The 18,511-nt window shown below is 46.6% G+C and overlaps 1 protein-coding gene and 1 long non-coding RNA gene across 6 annotated transcripts in view; one reads left to right on the top strand and one right to left on the bottom strand.

The window, feature by feature from the left end:
* Window positions 1–5,370: 5,370 nt before the first annotated feature.
* On the bottom strand, window positions 5,371–8,276 carry LOC106045016 (uncharacterized). 2 transcript variants are annotated; one of them, XR_007157569.2, is made up of 5 exons: window positions 7,844–8,276; window positions 7,144–7,410; window positions 6,747–6,852; window positions 6,211–6,307; window positions 5,371–5,774 (listed from the first exon to the last, which is right to left on the bottom strand). It is a non-coding gene; the product is annotated as an uncharacterized lncRNA (long non-coding RNA). The 2 variants fall into 2 exon arrangements; XR_007157567.2 differs by having other exon boundaries at window positions 7,134–7,410; window positions 7,844–8,269.
* A 6,403-nt stretch (window positions 8,277–14,679) lies between these two features.
* Window positions 14,680–18,511, top strand: part of TERT (telomerase reverse transcriptase) — a 31,211-nt gene continuing 27,379 nt past the window's right edge. Inside the window, exons 1-2 of one of the 4 annotated variants that reach the window (XM_066992662.1) lie at window positions 14,680–15,393; window positions 16,276–18,121. In XM_066992662.1, the coding sequence (XP_066848763.1) occupies window positions 15,058–15,393; window positions 16,276–18,121 (2,182 nt within the window). In that variant the 5' untranslated portion in view covers window positions 14,680–15,057. The remainder of the gene's footprint in view (window positions 15,394–16,275; window positions 18,122–18,511) is intronic. The other 3 variants (XR_010829562.1, XM_066992661.1, XM_066992660.1) reach the window with 3 other exon arrangements.

Below are 18,511 nucleotides of genomic sequence, written 5' to 3'. Positions count from 1 at the left end.
ATTTGTTGTACCACTTCCACTGCATATTGTGAATCTGACACAATATTCACTGGGACCTGATGCCATTGTTTAAATGCCAATATTATTGCATGCAATACTACTATTTGTGGGGAGCCTTGAATGTTTCCCATTATGTGATTCCACTGGCCCCCTTGTTCCCATGTAACTACTGCTTTTCCCGTTCGCCCTGACCCATCAGTGAATACAGTTTGTCCTTGGACAGGGTGCCATCTATATAGGGGTTTAACCTCGAGTTGTACATTATTATAAAAGGTGAACAATTTGTGAGAAGGGAGGTGTATATCTAATTGACCATCAAAGCCCGAAAGGGCTGCTTGCAGCTCAATGCTATTCTGGAGGCACCAGTCGAGGTAGCCCTTTTTTCATCTGCTGTAATAAAAATGATAAGAAAATCTGTTTAATATGCAACAAATTCAGTTTAGATGATCAAGCTGGGGATTGGTCTGCATGAGAACGATACAGAATCTGTGTTAGATATTTTAAAGAAAAAGTTAAGTAAGTCTGGGTGGTTGTGATATCGTTGACGCTGTCTGAAGAAAGTTATTGACCAGGAAGTTTCTTAAGTTTTTCACGGGTGTCTTAATTCTCAGATTGCATTGCTTTGCCAGAGAAATGAACTTTAGGAAGAAAAGAAAAACCAAGGGAAGTGAGAGCAGGAAGGCTTATACCGTGTCGAAAAACTGAATATCCCAGGATAAATGCTTAGTTCTACAGATGAAATGAAGTTTCCATGCAGGGAAGTTGTTTGCCTGAATTTTCTGTAAGAGTTTCCCAGTGACTGAGGAAATTAATGGGAAAGGACTCATTTGAGAACGCACTTTGTTCTTACAGGTCCCATTTCAAGACATACTATGATACGTCCAGAGGTACATCTGTTTCATCCTCATTTGGTTTACTTTGCTGTGAGTCTGACCAATGGAGACACAGGACAGCCATGCACAGTAGTCCTCCCAGGTAAGAAAGCGTTCTCCTTCCAACGGGGATGTTAGAGTGAGCTCTGTAGGGAGACAGGGAACAAGATAAAGGGTGGCGATTCCTAGGTCTTAGCTAGCACAATTGTGTCTTAGAAAATGAAGTAGAATATTCTGAGATCGACAAGCAATTAATTGAAGATGTAAACGGAAAGTGTTACCTACAGGTTTAACACAAATAACTGGGACGTTTGGGAAGAAGATTGGGAGAAGACGGTAAAAACCTGCAATAAAAGGTTTGCGTGGAAATTGCAACAAGGGACAGTGACTAATAAGGAATAGAAATGATAAAAAAAGGGGGATAGGAAATCAAGGAAATGGGCAATACCCGGAACAAAGACGTTTTAAAGAAAAGCCCCCTTGGGTGCATACTGCCACATTGGAAGGATACTGTCGGAACTGGGGGCACAGAAAGCAAGAGGACTCTCCTGAAGTACTGCAGTCCAGTATAGTGGCCACTATACAAGCTTGAGGATGGAGCTAAATGGCCACTTTATGGAGCAATCGGCTGTAACGCTATCCTGCAATTAGTGTTGCTTTTGAGGAGAGAAGGCAAATGGGATGAAATGTTGTATACTGATATGTTGCTTCAGCATCCTGGAGGGAAAAAGGTATGGAATTAAGTTGGCCCCTGACTGAGCCTTTGGTGAAAGTACAGGCTGGAGAAAGATCAAAAGAAGCGTTAAAAGGGTTATTGAAGGTAGTAAAGGTGTGGCATGTAGCATTTGACAGAGCTGTTTGAAGCGGCATGAGCAGGGAAAGAGGATACCAAAATCGCAGGCGTGAGTCCTCTGGGGCCTCTGGTAAATACCAAACTCTGGTTAAACTGGGAATTGAGAATCTGTTCCAACAAGGTCCAAAAGAAACCCCTATGGAATTTTTGGACCGGCTTTGAAATGCAATGAAGAAAAAAAAATACACCAATTTGGACCTGGCTTCGGAAGACAAACAGAGGCAATTGGCTAGCCTCTTTCTAGGACAATCGGCCCCTGGCATCAGAAGGAAATTGTCTTAGGTTGCAGGATAAAATTGCAACAGTCGGAGCAGGAATGACGGGGACCTGGGGCATCTATGCGAGCAGATCCCCTGGTTGAAAGAAAGCTAGGGAATGAAGAGAGAGGCATGGATTTTAGGTTGGATATGGGAGCTTCTTTCTCTGTGTTAATCCAAAAATTGATTCTGGAAAAGCGCTAGGTCTGTAAATGTAGTAGGAGCGACTGGCCAAAAGGAAAAGGCATTTTTTTGCAATGCTGGAAACTGGAATTGGGGAAAAATGATGGGAATACATCAGTTTTTATACTTACCCAGTTTGCTAAGGCCCTTCTTAGGAAGGGACTTGCTGGAAAAATTGAATGCAAAAAGTTCTTTTGACCAAGGGAAAACGGAAATAAAAGTAACACATTAAACTCTGAAGTCTATCTATCCCTGGCAAGTCCAGAGAAAGCTCCAGATAGGACTCCCTGCATGGATGTAATTATGAACCAAGTGTGTCTGGGAGTTTGGGCTACAGGAATACCTGGGGGAGCAAAGAATGTAGTACCTGTAAAAAAAATGGATTTAAAGGAAAATGCTCCCAAGGTATGCTAAAAGCAATACCCACTAAAGGTGAAAGATGGAAGTGGAATGGCAGGAATAGTCAATAACTTTCTTAATTATGGACTAATCTACTAAGAGTAGAATGTGAGTCACAATATAACACTCCGTTGAGCACTGGTTCACGGTACTAGATTTAAAGGATGCCTTTTTCTGCCTGCCTGTGGCACCTGAAAGCCAGAAACTCTTTGCCATTGAATAAGAAAATCCTAACAGAGGACGAAAAACTCAGCTTACTTGCACTGTGTTACCACAGGGGTTCAGAAATTGCCCCACCATATTCAGAAACCAACTAGCCTGTAATCTTGAAGCTTGGAAAACCCCTTCGGGGAAAGGGGACACTTGCAATACGTAAATGACCTGTTGATAGCTACTCAAGAAGAAAAGGAATGTGTAGAATGGACTGTTAGTTTAATTTTTTTTTATTTTTTTGGGCTTTAATACTGTGAACCCAGCCTCTTTCCTTAGTAACAGAGTTTATTGCATCAAGACCATGGACACGGTATACTCCAGCCGACCACCCCTAGAAGAAGCAGAGGGCTGGTGTACAGACAGCAGCACCTTCGTCCGCCAGGGATATGCGGTACCTCACAGGATATGCGGTAGCAAACATCAGCCCAAAAGGCTGAAATCATCGCCTTGGTGAGAGCTCTTGAGCTGGCAAAAGGGAAAAGAATTAACATTTGGACAGATTAGAAATATGCCTTTGGTGTGGGGCACGCCCATGGGGCAATTTGGAAGGAGAGAGAACTCTTATCCTCAATTAAACATGCAGAAGAGCTAAAGTTGCCATTTTGCACTGTAAAGGACATCAAACGGGATACTGACATCGAAAGAGGAAATAGATTGGCTGACGCAGAAGCCAAAGGGGCAGCAGAATGGGCATCTGGGAGTCAAATTTTGGCACTAGTACCAGGAACAGAAAACCAGGCATTAACAAAAGTCTTAGAAAATGAAGTAGAAGATTCTGAGATCGATAAGCAATTAATTGAAGCTGTAAACGGAAAGTGTTACCTACAGGTTTAACACAAATAACTGATACAAATAACTTTGTATACCGTTGTTAGACAGGCATAAAAGTAAACCTCAGACAGGAATCAAACCCCAAAGAGGAACAACAGGGAAGGGAAATGTTCCTGGGAAACAGTGGCAACTTGATTTCTTTCAAACTCCCAAGAAAAGGGGGGGTTAGATGCCTACTGGTACTAAGAGACACCTTTTCCAGATGGCCAGGAGCATTTCCATGTAGAACTAACAAAGCCAGAGAAGCGTCCGAAGTACGGTTGAATGAAATTATACCGAGATTTGGTGTACCCTCAGTAATGTCATCTGACAGGGGACCACACTTCACTGCAGAACTGACCCAACAAGCCAGCAAAGTGCTGGGGCTTGATGGGCAACACCACACTCCATACATAGGCCACAGGCAAGTGGCCAAGTGAAAAACCACGAACCATTTGATAAAACAACAGATTGGTAAAATCTCTCAAGAAACCAATATGTATTGGTAAAACTAAGCCCCTTTTGAGATATTGTGTGGCAGGCCTTACCAAATGCCCTACGAAGGAGAAGATCTAACACAAGTAGGAAACCAATATTTGCAACAACATATTACAGCTTTGGGCAAGCAACTAGAACAAATCAATAAGAACGTTTTAGGCACTAGACCTTTTATTTGCCTCCCAAGGGGAAGTATGCACTTTAATAAATAGTAGTTGCTGTATGTATGTAAATGAGGCAGGACGAATTGAGACTGCTCTCTCTCTCTCTACATATATATATACATACGTATTTGGAAAAGACCAAGATCTTACATAAGGTAGTTCAAGATGACACCTCCTGGGGTTTTTGAGAATTATGCAACAAAACGACCTCTTGGTTACCCAACTTTTCTTGGCTTAAGCAATTGTTTAGAGGAATATTGCACTAGTATATGCTCCTTGGGAAGCCGGTTAAACTCTCTTCAAACACTGGACTACCCGTAAATTGATTGCTTCCTCTAACTGGCACTTATGCTATAGCTGGATCCTCTAAATCCCATTTTACTGCTTCTGCGTACTAAGTAGGTGACAGAAACTTTCATAGCCGGAGAGCAGAGAAGAAGGAGTTGTAGTTCTGTATAAAGAAAATGTTTGGAAGGTTTGAAGAGGTTTCCCCTGCTCAGCTGCCATCCCTATGTTAATCAGTTACCTGATCTTTTGCATTACAGCAAAAGTCTTGATTCACTTATTAAGGAAAGTTATTTCTGAAAATACTCAGCCACCTCTGTGTTTGCCAAACCTTTAATGGCACTGTGCAATACGCAGATTGCAGTGATAAATCAGGTTGCGGAATGAATGGCAACATAAATATTTGGCTCCAGATACAAAATGTCATTTATTTGGCCATTTTATTTATGGTAGCACTCCCCGCCCCTCCCATTCCCTCCCCCTCCCATTCCCTCCCATCCCCTTCCCTCCCCCTCCCATTCCCTCCCCTCCCCTCCCCTCCCCTACGCTCCCCTCCCCTACCCTCCCTTCCCCTACATGCCCCTAAACTCCCCTCCTCTACACTCCCCTGGTCCCCTCCTCTACACTCCCCTCCCCTACAGTCGCCTATACTCCCCTCCCCTACGCTCCCCTCCCCTCCCCTCCCCTCCCCTACAGTCCCCTATACTCCCCTCCCCTCCCCTACGCTCCCTTCTCCACCCCTGCCCTCCCCTGCCCTGCCCTCCCCTGCCCTGCCCTGCCCTCCCCTCCCCTCAATTCCCCTCCCTCCCTTTCCCTTCATTCCCTCCCCTTCCCTCCCCTTCCCTCCCCTTCCCTCCCCTCTTGTCCTTTTCTCTCCTTCCCTCTTCTCCTCCTCCTTCTTTCGTTCACAAGCTTGAATGCAGAAGGGGGAGAAGCGTAACTTCAAATCGCTTCGGTTGTTCTCGTAGCTTATATCACTGGCTGATTCGTGGGAATCCATCCGCAGTAATCAGAAGCGTTCCAGCTGCTGTGTTACCAGTCAAGCAACAGTCTCATACTGGGAATCACTGACTTCTTTCTGTGGCTTGGACAGGTGACTTTCAATTCCACCCTGGCTTGAACACGTCCTCTTGCTATGTCCCCACCTGCATTGCAGTTCTGCTTAGAAGCAGAAGCACGGTTTTGAAGTAGTTCCACTACTTCCATTTTCAATGATTTAGTTTGGCTAGCCAAGTGGTTTCTGTAAATAGAACACAATCAAGAGATTTTGGTTAGAAACAACTAACTGAGTGCTTCCTTTCCACATGGGCAATGAATGTTTACCCTTTCCTAATGGAGACTACAGTGTAAGAGATAATGACAGATCATTCAGAGAGCTTGGAAATATTCCTCGGGGATGCTTAGTCCAGAGGACCAGAGTAAATCTGGCTAAAGTACACCGTGGAATCACTCTGAATTACTTCCTAATTAAATATATATGCAGATAGAGTTAAAAGAATTAAAAAGAATTAAATAAAAAAGAATTAAAAAGAATTAAATATATATGCAGATAGAGAGAGAGAGAGAGAGAGAGAGAGAGAGAGAGAAACCTAACAAATTGCTATGCAGGTTAGCTTCTTGCTCTCTTTTCTAAAAGTTATAGTGAATACAGCATCTGGGTGTGTTACAAACATTACCCTCAGTCCACCACAGGTACACACGAGAGGTCAGTCTGCAGGTTCCGGAGGCACAGAAACTGCTCTGGCTTGATGTGAAGAGCCAAGACATAAGTTGCTGTCAGAGAAAAGATGCTGTCAAAGTGTGTCACTAGATGCTAGAGCATCTCTACCACCATCTCTACTGCATCTATATGCATCTCTACTAGAGCATCTCTACTTATCCAGTCTGGGTGATCTTACGAGCATTCTGAAGACCCAGAGGAGGGTCTCTTTGTCATTTCTGCTTTTATAGCCAGTGAAAATTCTTATAATTTTACACAGAGGGGACGAAAAACACTAAGAGTACTTCCAATCTTCACAACTTCTAAGCAAGTGGAGATGAGGTTGTGGAATAACCAAATAAACTGTTGATCTAGAAGCAGCCTAAAGATTGTCTGAAACCAGGGCCTTGCATTCTCCATTTTTATAGCAGTACTTGCCTTCAAGTGCACCATCATTATTTTATTACCTTTCTACCACTACAGAAATGCACCTGATTCTTTCACAAAACTTACGGGTGGTCATTGGAAATATTCATCAGCATTCATCTCGGTTCTCTTTTGGCCTGTGAAGCTTCTAAGATCAGAGATGAAGATCAGCTATAATATGGAGTTTTGGATCCTGCAAAGGAAAAGAAGAATCATACTGAAAACTCTTTTCAACCTCACTTGCAATCATCAAAGAAAAGAATACCAAAAGAATACCGCTTTATCATGGTAAGCATAAATTTGAGCCTAGGTCTCCTATAACTGAAGCGAGGTTAAACAGGTTCCAAACAAGGCTAAGGAGCACACCCATAATCATTTCCATAAAACTGTGTTTTCAAAAAAATGGCTTAAAGATTTAGATTTTCTTACAAGTGAAGAATGAAAAAAAAAAAGAAAGAAAGAAAAGAAAATTACCAGGACATACAGTTCTCCTCTAGCTTGCTTTGCTTCACTCAGAATCTGAGTCTTGAGTCACAGTCAGGGAGCAGCATTGTACAGAAATGCCAAAGCCTCCCCAGACTTGTTGTATCTTCATCAAGAAGGGCTTTGATACTGCTGCCTCCTCAGCAACATCAGCAATTTACTAGGAAAGTTGGTGTCCACCAGGTCAAATAGGAATAGGAAATCCCTCTTGCCACAACTTCACACTCACACCAGAGTTGGCAGGACAGACCGATGGGCAGAGAAGTATCTATAAGAGTGTTAGAAAACAGACTTGAGAACACATTTCCATCAACCCAGGAAAAATTACTTGCTCATCCCTTCAAACTGAACTCTAAGTAGAAGTAGGTGATGCCAAGCTGCATTCCTGACATCTATGCTGCTGTCCTGAATTTTAATGTGACGGGGTACTTTTAAGTCTCTTGTTTATGCTTTAGCACTATGGGAGGACCACAGCACACTCTGATTTGTCTACCCTTATTTGTTGATCGTGTGTAGGAAAAAGAGAACGCGCAGAGGCCCTCACCCATACGTTGGATCTGTCACTCTGTGCAGCTCCATCACTGAGCAAAGTACCAAACTTCATGCTTGTGTAAGGACTTTACACAAACGACAGAATACTAAAGTGAAGCCTTCACAATAAAACCACATTTTTTTCCTCAGCCAAGCATCAAAACACTTACAGAAGGGCATGGGCCCTCTCTATGCACCTCAAGGTGGGGTCCACAAATCCTCACGTGGTTTCATCACGTCCAGCACACTTCTCTGTCCCTCCTAGCTAAACTTGTACAGCGGCAGCTGTTCCCAAATTGCCATGGTGACATAATTCCATTCTGTTTATGAGGGCATCACAGTAGGCCCCTTGCAACGACAACAGAAAATTCTCTGTTGCTAATGCCTAAGTCTCAGAAACAATTAGAGAAATACCACTATACCCAAATTGACTTTAATTAGATTAGTTCAAAAATTATTCTCTGCTGCCATACATCTGTGGAAGGTGTGTGATAAATCTTTTCCTTAAGAAAGGATTGCAGACAAAAAGAGCTTGATTCTGATACGTTCCCCTTACTTTTAGAGCTGTTGACCTTTTATTTCCATGTAAGAAAAAAGAAGCTGAAATCGACAATTCTCTTCCTCCGAGTTGGGAATACGAAATAACCCCAATTATCCAGGAAGCCTTAGAAAGGAAACTATATATTTCCTTGATAAACACCTTGTTTCTTCTGAAAAATTTTCCAGTCCTTTGCAACTGCGGTGGTTTTAATTGGGGGGGCAGCCGAGTTCTACCACGGCCGCTCTCTCACTCCCCCTCCTCAAAGAGAAAGGGGGAGAAAATGCGATGCAGAGGGCTCAAGGGTTGAGATAAGGACGGGGAGATTGCTCAACAATTATCGTGACGGGCAAAGCAGACTCAGCATAGGGAGAGAGTAAGATTTGTGCCTATTTCTAACAAGCTAGAGAAGTGAGAAACAAAGGAAAGAAAGCAAAAACGCCTTCCCCCCATCTGCCCTCTTCCACCTCCTCCCCCCGAGCAGCGCAGGGGAACGGGGGAATGGGGGCTGTGGTCAGGCTCTAGCGCTTCGTCTCCACCGCTCCTTCACAGTCACTCCCTGCCCCTGCTCCCCATGGGGTCCCTCCCACGGGATGCCGTCCTTCCCAAACTGATCCGGCATGGGCTGCCCACAGGCAGCAGCTCTTCAAGGACTGCTCCAGATATGGGTCCTTACCACGGGCTCCATCCATCCCCCGGGAGCAAACTGCTCCAGCACGGGTCCCCCACGGGTGGGCGGCAGCTCCCCCCAGACCCCCTGCTCCTGCGTGGGCTCCTCTCCACGGGCTGCAGCTCCGGCCCGGGGCCTGCTCCTGCGGGGGCTCTCCATGGGCCGCAGCCTCCTCCAGGCCACATCCACCTGCTCCACCGGGGGCTCCTCCACGGGCTGCAGCGTGGAGATCTGCTCCGTGTGGGACCCATGGGCTGCAGGGGGACAGCCTGCTCCTCCAGGGGCCTCTCAACAGGCCACACGGGAACTGCTGCTGCGTGCCTGGAGCGCCTCCTGCACTGACCTTAGGGGCTGCAGGCTGGTTCTGTCTCATTTTGTCACTCCTCTCTCCCACTTGCTGTTGCCCAGCAGGGTTTTTCCCTCCCTTACTTAAATCTTCTGTCCTAGAGGCCCAACCAGCGTCGCTCCCTGTCTCAGCTCTGGCCAGCAGCAGGTCCCTTTTGGAGCCGTCTGGAGCTGGCTCTGATCTGACATGGGGCAGCTGCTGGGCTCTGCTCACAGAGGGCACCCCTGCAGCCCCCCTGGTACCAAACCCTTGCCACGTGAGCCCCATACACTCCCTAATACTGAAAGGCAGTGTGGAAAAGTGGTGAAGAATTTGCGTGAGAAAGAGCGAAGTGTGAGGCAGTGAGACATGGCTGTCTGTCAGTCAAGAGGCTTTGAAAAGGATCAAAGTGTTTGTGGAGAAAATATTGGGACTGAAGGGTGAAAAGCAGCACTGAACATTTATTAAACAGAACTGAAATGTTCCAAGTTTGGCCAGCACTGGCTATATCTGATGCAGTAAAGACCGTGACATTGAAGAGACAGATGGAGGAGAAGAAGGAAGGGCTAAACATCTGTTTTAAGGAGCAGTGCGCAAGTAGTGAGAAGCTGAATCAAATAGAAAGATCAGGGCTGGCGTGAGAACAGAGACATGCCAATCAGAAACCATCACACATGGTATGAGACACATGGTGGCCTGGAAAAACAAAAGGTAGAGGAGGGACCACTGCAACTCTCATGGAGAGTCCTGGTCCAGAGGATTGGGATGGAAACACATGGGAAGAGACAGACCTGTGCAAGTCTGGCTGGTAATAACAAGTAACAATAATGGTGTTAGGAAGGGCACTTCTGTCCCAGTGCAAGATGAGCTCTGTGGTACAGTAAGCCAGCTACAGAAGCAAATGTCACCCCCCAGTTACCAAGACCACCATAAAGAAAACCAAGGCTGCAGCTGCAGCCCAGAAAAGAACAGAGCAAGTCACTGTCACAGCAGGCTTCATTCACGTAAAATTAAAGCCATGAAAGATGATGGGTGCCCTAAAAATGGATATTGATGCTGATTAGCTGGTTAACCTGGAGGGACATCCTCGACTAACAGTATGGGGTTGTATGGGTCTTGCTAAAGCAGTAGCCTGAGGGTGAGACTGGGAATATCAGCAACTATTCTGATTTTATTATTTACTTTTCTTTTTTTTTTTGCTACAGCTTCAAGTTTTTTGAAAGGCATTTTACTTTCATTTCCTAATGGCACTTCTCACAACAGTTTTGTTTTAGCCTTTTCAAAGGGGTCTTTAAAAGAGATAAATACACATTTGCAGTAAACGTGTGTCTTTAGATAGTCATTACTGAAGCTAGACCTAAACATTACTTTTTATTTCCTTTCACTTCAATGTTGGATTGTAAAAATGGCATTTTGTTTTTATCTCTGCACTACAATCTGCTGTTCCCAGGGTAACTTCCTTTCTGAGAGGCTTGTCAAAAAGCAGGATGTGGATAAGATTAAGTGTGCCTTGAAGGATGAAGATTGTTGAGGAGAACCGCGACTTCATTATTCATTCAGATCTGGGTTCCCCAGTATAAGGGTGATGGGTATACTGGAGCAAGCCTAGTGAACATGCCACTACAGGCCACTAAGATGATTAAGCAAGTGGAGCATCCGACATGTGAGGAGATGGTGAGGTAGCTGGGATTGTTTAGCTTCAAGAAGGAAAGGCTCAGGGGAGATCTGATTATCAATGTGTACAAATAGCTAATGTAAACAAGATGGGCCCAAACTCTTCTCAGTGGTATCCAGGGACAGGACAAAGAGGTAGTGAGCCCAGGAAATTCTACTTAAACATACAAAAAAAATCTTTTTACTTTTTAGGTGGTAAAACACTGGAGAAGTTTGACCAGACAGCTTGTGGAGTCTCCATCCTTTGAGATACTTAAAACCTGATTAGATATGGCACAAAGACACCTCCACAGATCTCTTCCAGCCTTAACTGAAAGAGACTCTTACGATTCTGTTCTTCACTCTGCTCATGACTCTGATTCTACTCTTTTCCTTATTCGTCCTTCTAAAAATAACTTCTTTTGCATGTCACTTTCCCCATCTGTTTCCTGAATCCTCTCCCTGGAGCAATGGTAGACACACAGAAAAGCAGGATGGTACCTATGAAAAGAAATAGGAGAAAAGAGACCTTGTTAGTTTGGCCACATTAGTATTCCTCTCCTCCCTTTCTCCCCCCCCCAAACACTGCTGTAGTCACTGTCACCAGGAAGGCATCAGCAGGAGACATCACCTACTTAGGCACTTACCAACAGCTGGTAGAAAGGGTCAAGATAAACAATGGCCCAAAGGCCTCCTCAGAAATTCAGCAATACCACAACCATCTGCCACGTGCATGTCAACCAGCTTTGACAACATGGATGTTCTGCTGCCAGAGCATAGGGCCAAAGAGTTGTAACTTCCCCTGCAATCACCATGTTCTCAGCTGTGGGAACATCTTTCACTGCCACCATAGTCCCACTGCTTCCTTGTCCTGGGGCTGCACCTCCCAAGGAAGACCCCCAAAGTGAAAGGTGTGGGCCAATGCTCACCTCTTCAAGAACACCCTAACTACCCAGACCTCACAGATAGTCCTTCTCATCTTCATGCCCTTCCTTTCTCCAATGTTAACCCACTGGCTGCTGAGGAGGATGCCACTGTGGCAGTCAGGGGTCAGTTTGCTATTTTCAAGATTAATTAACCCCCTATTAGCCCATTTCCCCTGCCATCAGGCCTTGATCTGGAGATAACACAAACTTGAAGGCCACAGAGGTGCCAAGAAGCGGACTCCTCTGCCACAGTGATGTCAAAAGATGAGCTGTTTTCCTCCCTGGAAGAGATTCCTAGTTTTAGAAGAAGAGGTGCAGAATTTGCCCTTTCCCACCAAATTCTCCCTTTTCCAGCTCCACCCTACCACGTCATCTCATATATGACTGTCCCACATATTTGATTGTCTGGTACATCCCTTGTGAGACACAGAGGCCAGAACAGCACAACTGCATTCAAGGTGTTGGCAAGCCATGAATTTATGATGTTAGGGGATCCTGTTATTTCCCCTAGCAGTATAGTTCTGCCCAGGCATCCGTAATTCTCTCATGAAGTCGTCTCTTATTTAAAGCAGTGACAATTTAAGAGTATCTGTAGATCAGCTCAAGTTGGGTACCTCCAAGTAGGGACCCCGCTCGAGGCTTCCTCTGGGTTTTTATACCCGTAAAATCTTTGCTTCATCAGCTATAGTCCCATCAGTTGTTGGCACATGTACGCTATGCTCTATCAGATTGGCGGTTCTATGTTGCAGGGTGGAATGGTTTCTTTTATTTGCTGGGTACAGCTCTCATCCGGCGCAGTCCCCTGTCAGCAGTCCCCCTTACCCCCATCCGACCCCAGCACAATGCAGCTCAGTGCTGCTCAATCACCACTACATACCACGTTCAGGTTACTGGGAGTTCACACTGCAGCCCAAGACTTGACTAAATTTACTCTGCACTCTGCTGATGTCAAGCTACTAATGACAAGCAATAGCTGCCCGAATTCCTTACATACCAGCGGCTTGTTTCCCTTCCAATGCAATGGCATAATGGTGTCCTAATATTCCTTAGGTTTTATTTGCTTTTTTGACTGCTGCTGAGTGCAATGTTGATTAGTTTCATGGAATCTCAGGATCTCACTCCTGAGTGGTACTAACCAGCTCAGAACCCATCAGTTTACATACAAACCTAGAAATGCGTTTCACCTCCAAGCCACACTTGATTTATCAGCATTTAATTTCATCTGCCATGTAATTGCTCAGTCACTCAGTTTTGTGATGTTCTTCTACAATTCTCTAGTCTGCTTGTTTTCCTGCTACTTTAAATAACTTCATCCCATCAGCAAATCTTACTGCTTACTGCTTACATACAGTATTTCTGGGTTATTATTTATAAAAGTTACACAGTGCTGACTGACATGGAACTCTAGTGGTGATCTTCTTCAGTTGAAAGAACTCACCATTTATCCTTACCTCTGTATCTTACCTTTTAAACAGTAATATGTCCATACCAGCACCTTCCTTTTTAGTTTTTCCTTTCCTTTCCTTTCCTTTCCTTTCCTTTCCTTTCCTTTCCTTTCCTTTCCTTTCCTTTCCTTTCCTTTCCTTTCCTTTCCTTTCCTTTCCTTTCCTTTCCTTTCCTTTCCTTTCCTTTCCTTTCCTTTCCTTTCCTTTCCTTTCCTTTCCTTCCCTTCCCTTCCCTTCCCTTCCCTTCCCTTCCCTTCCCTTCCCTTCCCTTCCCTTCCCTTCCCTTCCCTTCCCTTCCCTTCCCTTCCCTTCCCTTCCCTTCCCTTCCCTTCCCTTCCCTTCCCTTCCCTTCCCTTCCCTTCCCTTCCCTTCCCTTCCCTTCCCTTCCCTTCCCTTCCCTTCCCCTTTCCTCTTTTATAACATTTCCTTGCAAAGGCTTTTGGAAATTCAGGTAAAATATATCAACCAGATCACTGTAATTTCCATGTCTTCTCAACCCTTCATTGAGCACCAAGAGTATTCTAAGGCACGTCTTCCTTTTAATAGCACCAACATTGACTAGGCAACTGGCGTTTCTCCCAGCATCTACTAATCATATATTCTGTTATTTCTACTATGTTACATGAAATAAGCATCAGGCTTAGAGACCTGCAGTTCCCCAGAACTCCACTGCAACCCCGTTTAAGATTTTGTGTCAATTTGTCACCATGAAGCCTTTGGATACCAAAAAAAGTTTTGATACCAAGAAAAGTTTTTGAAAAGTTTTAGATTACACACTACCATGAGCAATTCAGATCCTTCATTCCAGAGTTTGACAAGAGCCCCAGGCCCAGCCAGCTGGTTACTTTTAGGGTTTACTCTGCTCATCTCCATCATAACCTCTTGTACAATTACTCTAATTTCAGACCCTCTACCAAAAGCAGATCCTAAGAGGGATTCCTTGGATGTGAATCCTCCTGATTTCATCCACAGGAAATCTACCTTAATAAACTAGCAAGACTCAATCAAAAACTTGATCTTCAACACCCGTGTCAACTGTAGCTCAGGCAATCCCCAAGACACACAGCATGAATTATTCACCGAAAAGACGCCGCTTAGCTGCTTGAAAAATCAAAGCCAAAGCGTCTGGCCAGACGTTGTGCCAGACACGCGTTTGTGCCGAAACCAGGGCTGGTTTCCTGCCTCTCAACCTTCCGCTTCTACCACGGTCTGCTGCATCCACCCTGCCATGCGAGGCCTCGCGCAGTGCTCAGAGCACATTTCCAGGGCGCCCTAGGATGCTCTGGAAAGCGCGCATCACTTCCAGGGGTCCCGCTGCCCCTCGGCCTCCTGAGGGAGAGAAAGGCTGTGATGATGTGCCTGTAGGGCACAGAAGGAGAGAAATCACTGAAGGAGAGCATTTCCCTCAGCGGTTCCCTCAGCATCCTCCCTCAGCATCTCCCCACAATATCTCCCCACAATATCTCCCTCCCCTCGGCATCCCCCCTCAGCCTGGGGGTCGGCAGCTGGTGCTGGCAGAGGGGAGGCCGGTGCTGGAGGAAGGAAGGAAAGCCGATGCCGGTGGCGGTGGAGGAAGGCACTGCGGAGCTGGACAGCAACCTCCATCCCTCCGGGGCCCGCCCCACCCCGCCCCGGCCACCGCCCCGCCTCGGCCACGCTGGGGCAGCGCGCCACGCCGCCCGGGGGGCTCCTTTGTGAAGGGAGGGCGTTCTCGTTTATTTTATTTTTTATTTTTTTATTTATTTTTTTTTTCCACACCACGCCTTCTTTAAAAAGCTGGCGTCCGGCCGTAGCCCTCCGTCCGGAGGAGCGCGAAGGGGGGCGGCGATGGAGGAGGGCAGGCGGGGCGGCGGGAGGGGAGCCGCGGCCGCCCCAGGTTCTGGTGGTGATGGCGGTGGTGATGGTGGCGGCGTGCGGCGGCGGCGGCCCCACAACATGGCGGGCGCGGAGCCCTTCGGTGCCGTGCTGGGCGCCCTGCGGGACTGCTACGCGCAGGCAGCCCCGCTGGAGACCTTCGTCCGGCGGCTGCGGGAGAGCGGCGCCGAGGAAGCCGAGGTGGTGCGGGACGACGACGCCCCCTGCTACCGGACCTTCGTGTCCCAGTGCGTGGTGTGCGTCCCCCACGGCGCCCGCGACATCCCCCGGCCCTTCAGCTTCGAGCAGGTAGGAGGGACAAGGGCGCCGGACCTGCCCGTGGAGGTGCGGGGCTGCCCGGGGGAAAGGCGCTCCCCTCGCGGCCGGCACCGCTGGGGCTCCCCCGAGCTCCCCTCCGCGCCCCGAGGTGCTGGGGGGAGCCGGGGCTGCCCCTGGCGAGGGGTGGGCGGCACATGGCTGCGGTGGGACGAGGGGATGTGGGGCTGGGGAGCCGGGCTTTGAGCCCCTGCTGTGGGGTCGGGTGTGGAGAGCAAAGCGTGGCTCCACGGGGCGGCTAGGAAGGAGAAGGGCCGCTTTCCTCTCCCCGAGTGCTTCACGTACCAGTGCTTGGGCAGCAGAAATGGTTGGGAGAAGAGAAAAGTGCCGGGAGACACCGCAGGCATAAGCAGAACCGTGCCGCCGACCGGGGCGGCGCGGTCTGTGCCCGGTTGTGGAGTGTTGTATAAAGTTGTGAGCTGGGTTGTTTTGTTAAAACTCCTTTATTTTACGTAAAAGGAAATGGAGGCCTCAACCCTGGTGGTAGAGCCTGCGCGAGCGCAGGTTTAGGGGCAGAGCGAGCTGAAAGCCCTGAAGCTGGGTTGCTGAGAGAGGGGAGAGGAAAAGTGTCGGGTGCTTCCTGGGCACGAAAGTCAGGATCAAAGGATCAAAAGGGCAGGCGTTAGAAAGACTTCCTTAAAGCAGTCGTCTCAGGTGGCTGGATGTAAACACCTTGAGGTAGACTTCAGTCTTGTGCTGGTGTAGTGCTTGTGAATTGGTAATACTGCTTTGCAAAGGTTTAATGCTGAAGTCTAGGACTGCATGTATTTGGCGTGCCTGACTGTTTAAAGCATGCGTTGTCATTTGTAGAAGAGTTGTTGATTAAAAACTAACCTTCCTTCTTTCTTTCTTCAGTTATCTAGTCAGAGCGAAGTCATCTCAAGAGTCATGCAGAGACTGTGTGGGAAAAGAAAGAAGAATATCCTCACATATGGATACTCCTTACTGGATGAAAACAGTTCTCACTTCCAAATCATGCCACTTTCAAACGTATACAGCTATCTACCCAATACTGCAACAGAAACCATGCGTATCAGTGGCCTCTGGGAAACACTGCTGAGCAGGATAGGGGATGATGTGATGATGTATTTATTGGAACACTGTGCAATCTTTATGCTGGTTCCCCCTAGTAACTGTTACCAAGTTTGTGGGCAACCAGTTTATGAACTTATTTCACAAAATACAGACTCATCCCCAACGTTTGTTAAACAACGGTTTTCAAAGCATAAACGTAGTAGCTTGCTTAACTATACGCAGAAAAGGCTAACGTTTCATAGACACTATCTTTCAAAGTCACGTCAGTCGAAATGCAGGCCAAGACTTGAAGCTAATGTTTCCAGCATGAGAAATAAAACCAGCAATAATGTACAAAGCCTAGGGTCCAGTGCTCTGGAAAAACAGAGTAGCTCCAATTTATGTTTGTCAGCTACAGCACCGTCTTTAAAAAGGAAGCTTGATAGGGAACAACTGGAAGTCACAGCTAAGAGAGCAAGATTAGAAGAGAAAGAGAGAGAGGAACAGGCTTGTAATACCACTCCTGATGTAAACCAAAGTATTCCCAAGAGGTATGGAACCGGCTGTGTAGCATCACATTCTGTAAGTCTTATTAAAGAAAAATACATTTCTCAAAGAAGTAACAGTGATATGTCTCGTCCTTCTTTAGTTCACAGTTCTCGGCATGGGAAGAAGTCTGTGGCAGACAAAAGCTCTTTTCTGCAAGGAGTTGAGAGTAACAGACGTTTAAAGCCCAGCATTGAAATGCAAGTAGAATCCAGTAGAAAGAGAGTAGAGACACGCAGGCCTATACCTCGGTTGGATTGGATACCAATCGAACCGATGGAAAGTAGTTCTTCAGGACACGAAAAGCAGGAAAGTCCCGTAGCTCATTTGGCAGAGGAGTTACCAAATAAGGTTTTGCCATCTGCAATATACATTGACAGGAAGTTTCTTCTGTATTCTCGCAGGTATTGGAGAGAAGGTTTCCATAAATCCTTCCTATTGAATCGCTTGAAGGGTAGTCAGGCAGGTGTAAGACGGCTAATAGAAACGATATTCTTAAGCCAAAATCCGTTTGGGCAAAAGCGCAACCAAGGTCTGCCACAGCAAAAATGGAGAAAGAAGAAGTTTCCCAAACGCTTCTGGAGAATGAGAAGAACGTTTCAGAAACTCTTAAAGAATCATGGAAAGTTCCCTTATGTAGCTTTCTTGAGAAAAAATTGCCCTCTTCGGGTATCTGAAACCATTTTGAGAAAAGCCAAGCTGCTCAGTCAGGCACCTTTGCCTGGGGAAGCAGAGGCTCACAAGCAAGCAGAACAGCTTGGGAAGGAGCCTACTAAGCGTGTGACAAGCAGCAGATGCGAATCTGGTCACACCGACGTGCCCAGCAGCTTACCTACTCCTCTCGCAACATCTGCGTGCGGGGAGTCAGGGAGTGAGGAGCAGATTCCTGCAGAGGTGTCTGATTCAGTCCTCAGGGAGCTTCTCAAGGAGCACAGCAGCCACTTTCAGGTGTACGTCTTTGTGAGGGAGTGCCTGGAGCGGGTGATCCCCGCTGAGCTTTGGGGTTCAAACCATAACAAGTGCCGGTTCTTCAAAAACGTGAAAGCGTTCATTTCCATGGGGAAGTACGCTAAGCTTTCGTTGCAGGTGTTGATGTGGAAGATGAGAGTAAATGACTGCATGTGGCTTCGTCTGGCCGAAGGTACTTAACATTGCAGAATTAAGGGGTGGGGGGTCAGGTGGCTGGCCAGGTTTAGGGTGCGGAGGGGAGGGTATTGAATCTGGGTGCAGAGTCATTGGGTTCATTGCTAATAGCTGGAGCTGAGAGAGCAAACCTCATAGTGTTTGCCATTAACTGATGGTGGAGGAATACTTAGACCTGTCTTCTGTGTGCTGAGAATGTAAGTTTTCATTATTTTCGTTTAATTGGATGACAGTTTCATACAGAAACTAGTATTCAGAACCTGGACCTTCAGCGAAACTTGCCTTCTGCCCCCCAAATTACCAATAACTGTGACCTAGGCATGGAAGGAGCAAATGCAGTTTGCCTTTTGGTTACCATAAGCCATCAGAAAGCACTAAAACCAAATCC

Source organism: Anser cygnoides, chromosome 2, assembly GCF_040182565.1.
Source record: "Anser cygnoides isolate HZ-2024a breed goose chromosome 2, Taihu_goose_T2T_genome, whole genome shotgun sequence".
NCBI classification, from domain to species: Eukaryota; Metazoa; Chordata; class Aves; order Anseriformes; family Anatidae; genus Anser; species Anser cygnoides.
This window is presented reverse-complemented; position numbering and strand designations above follow the sequence as displayed.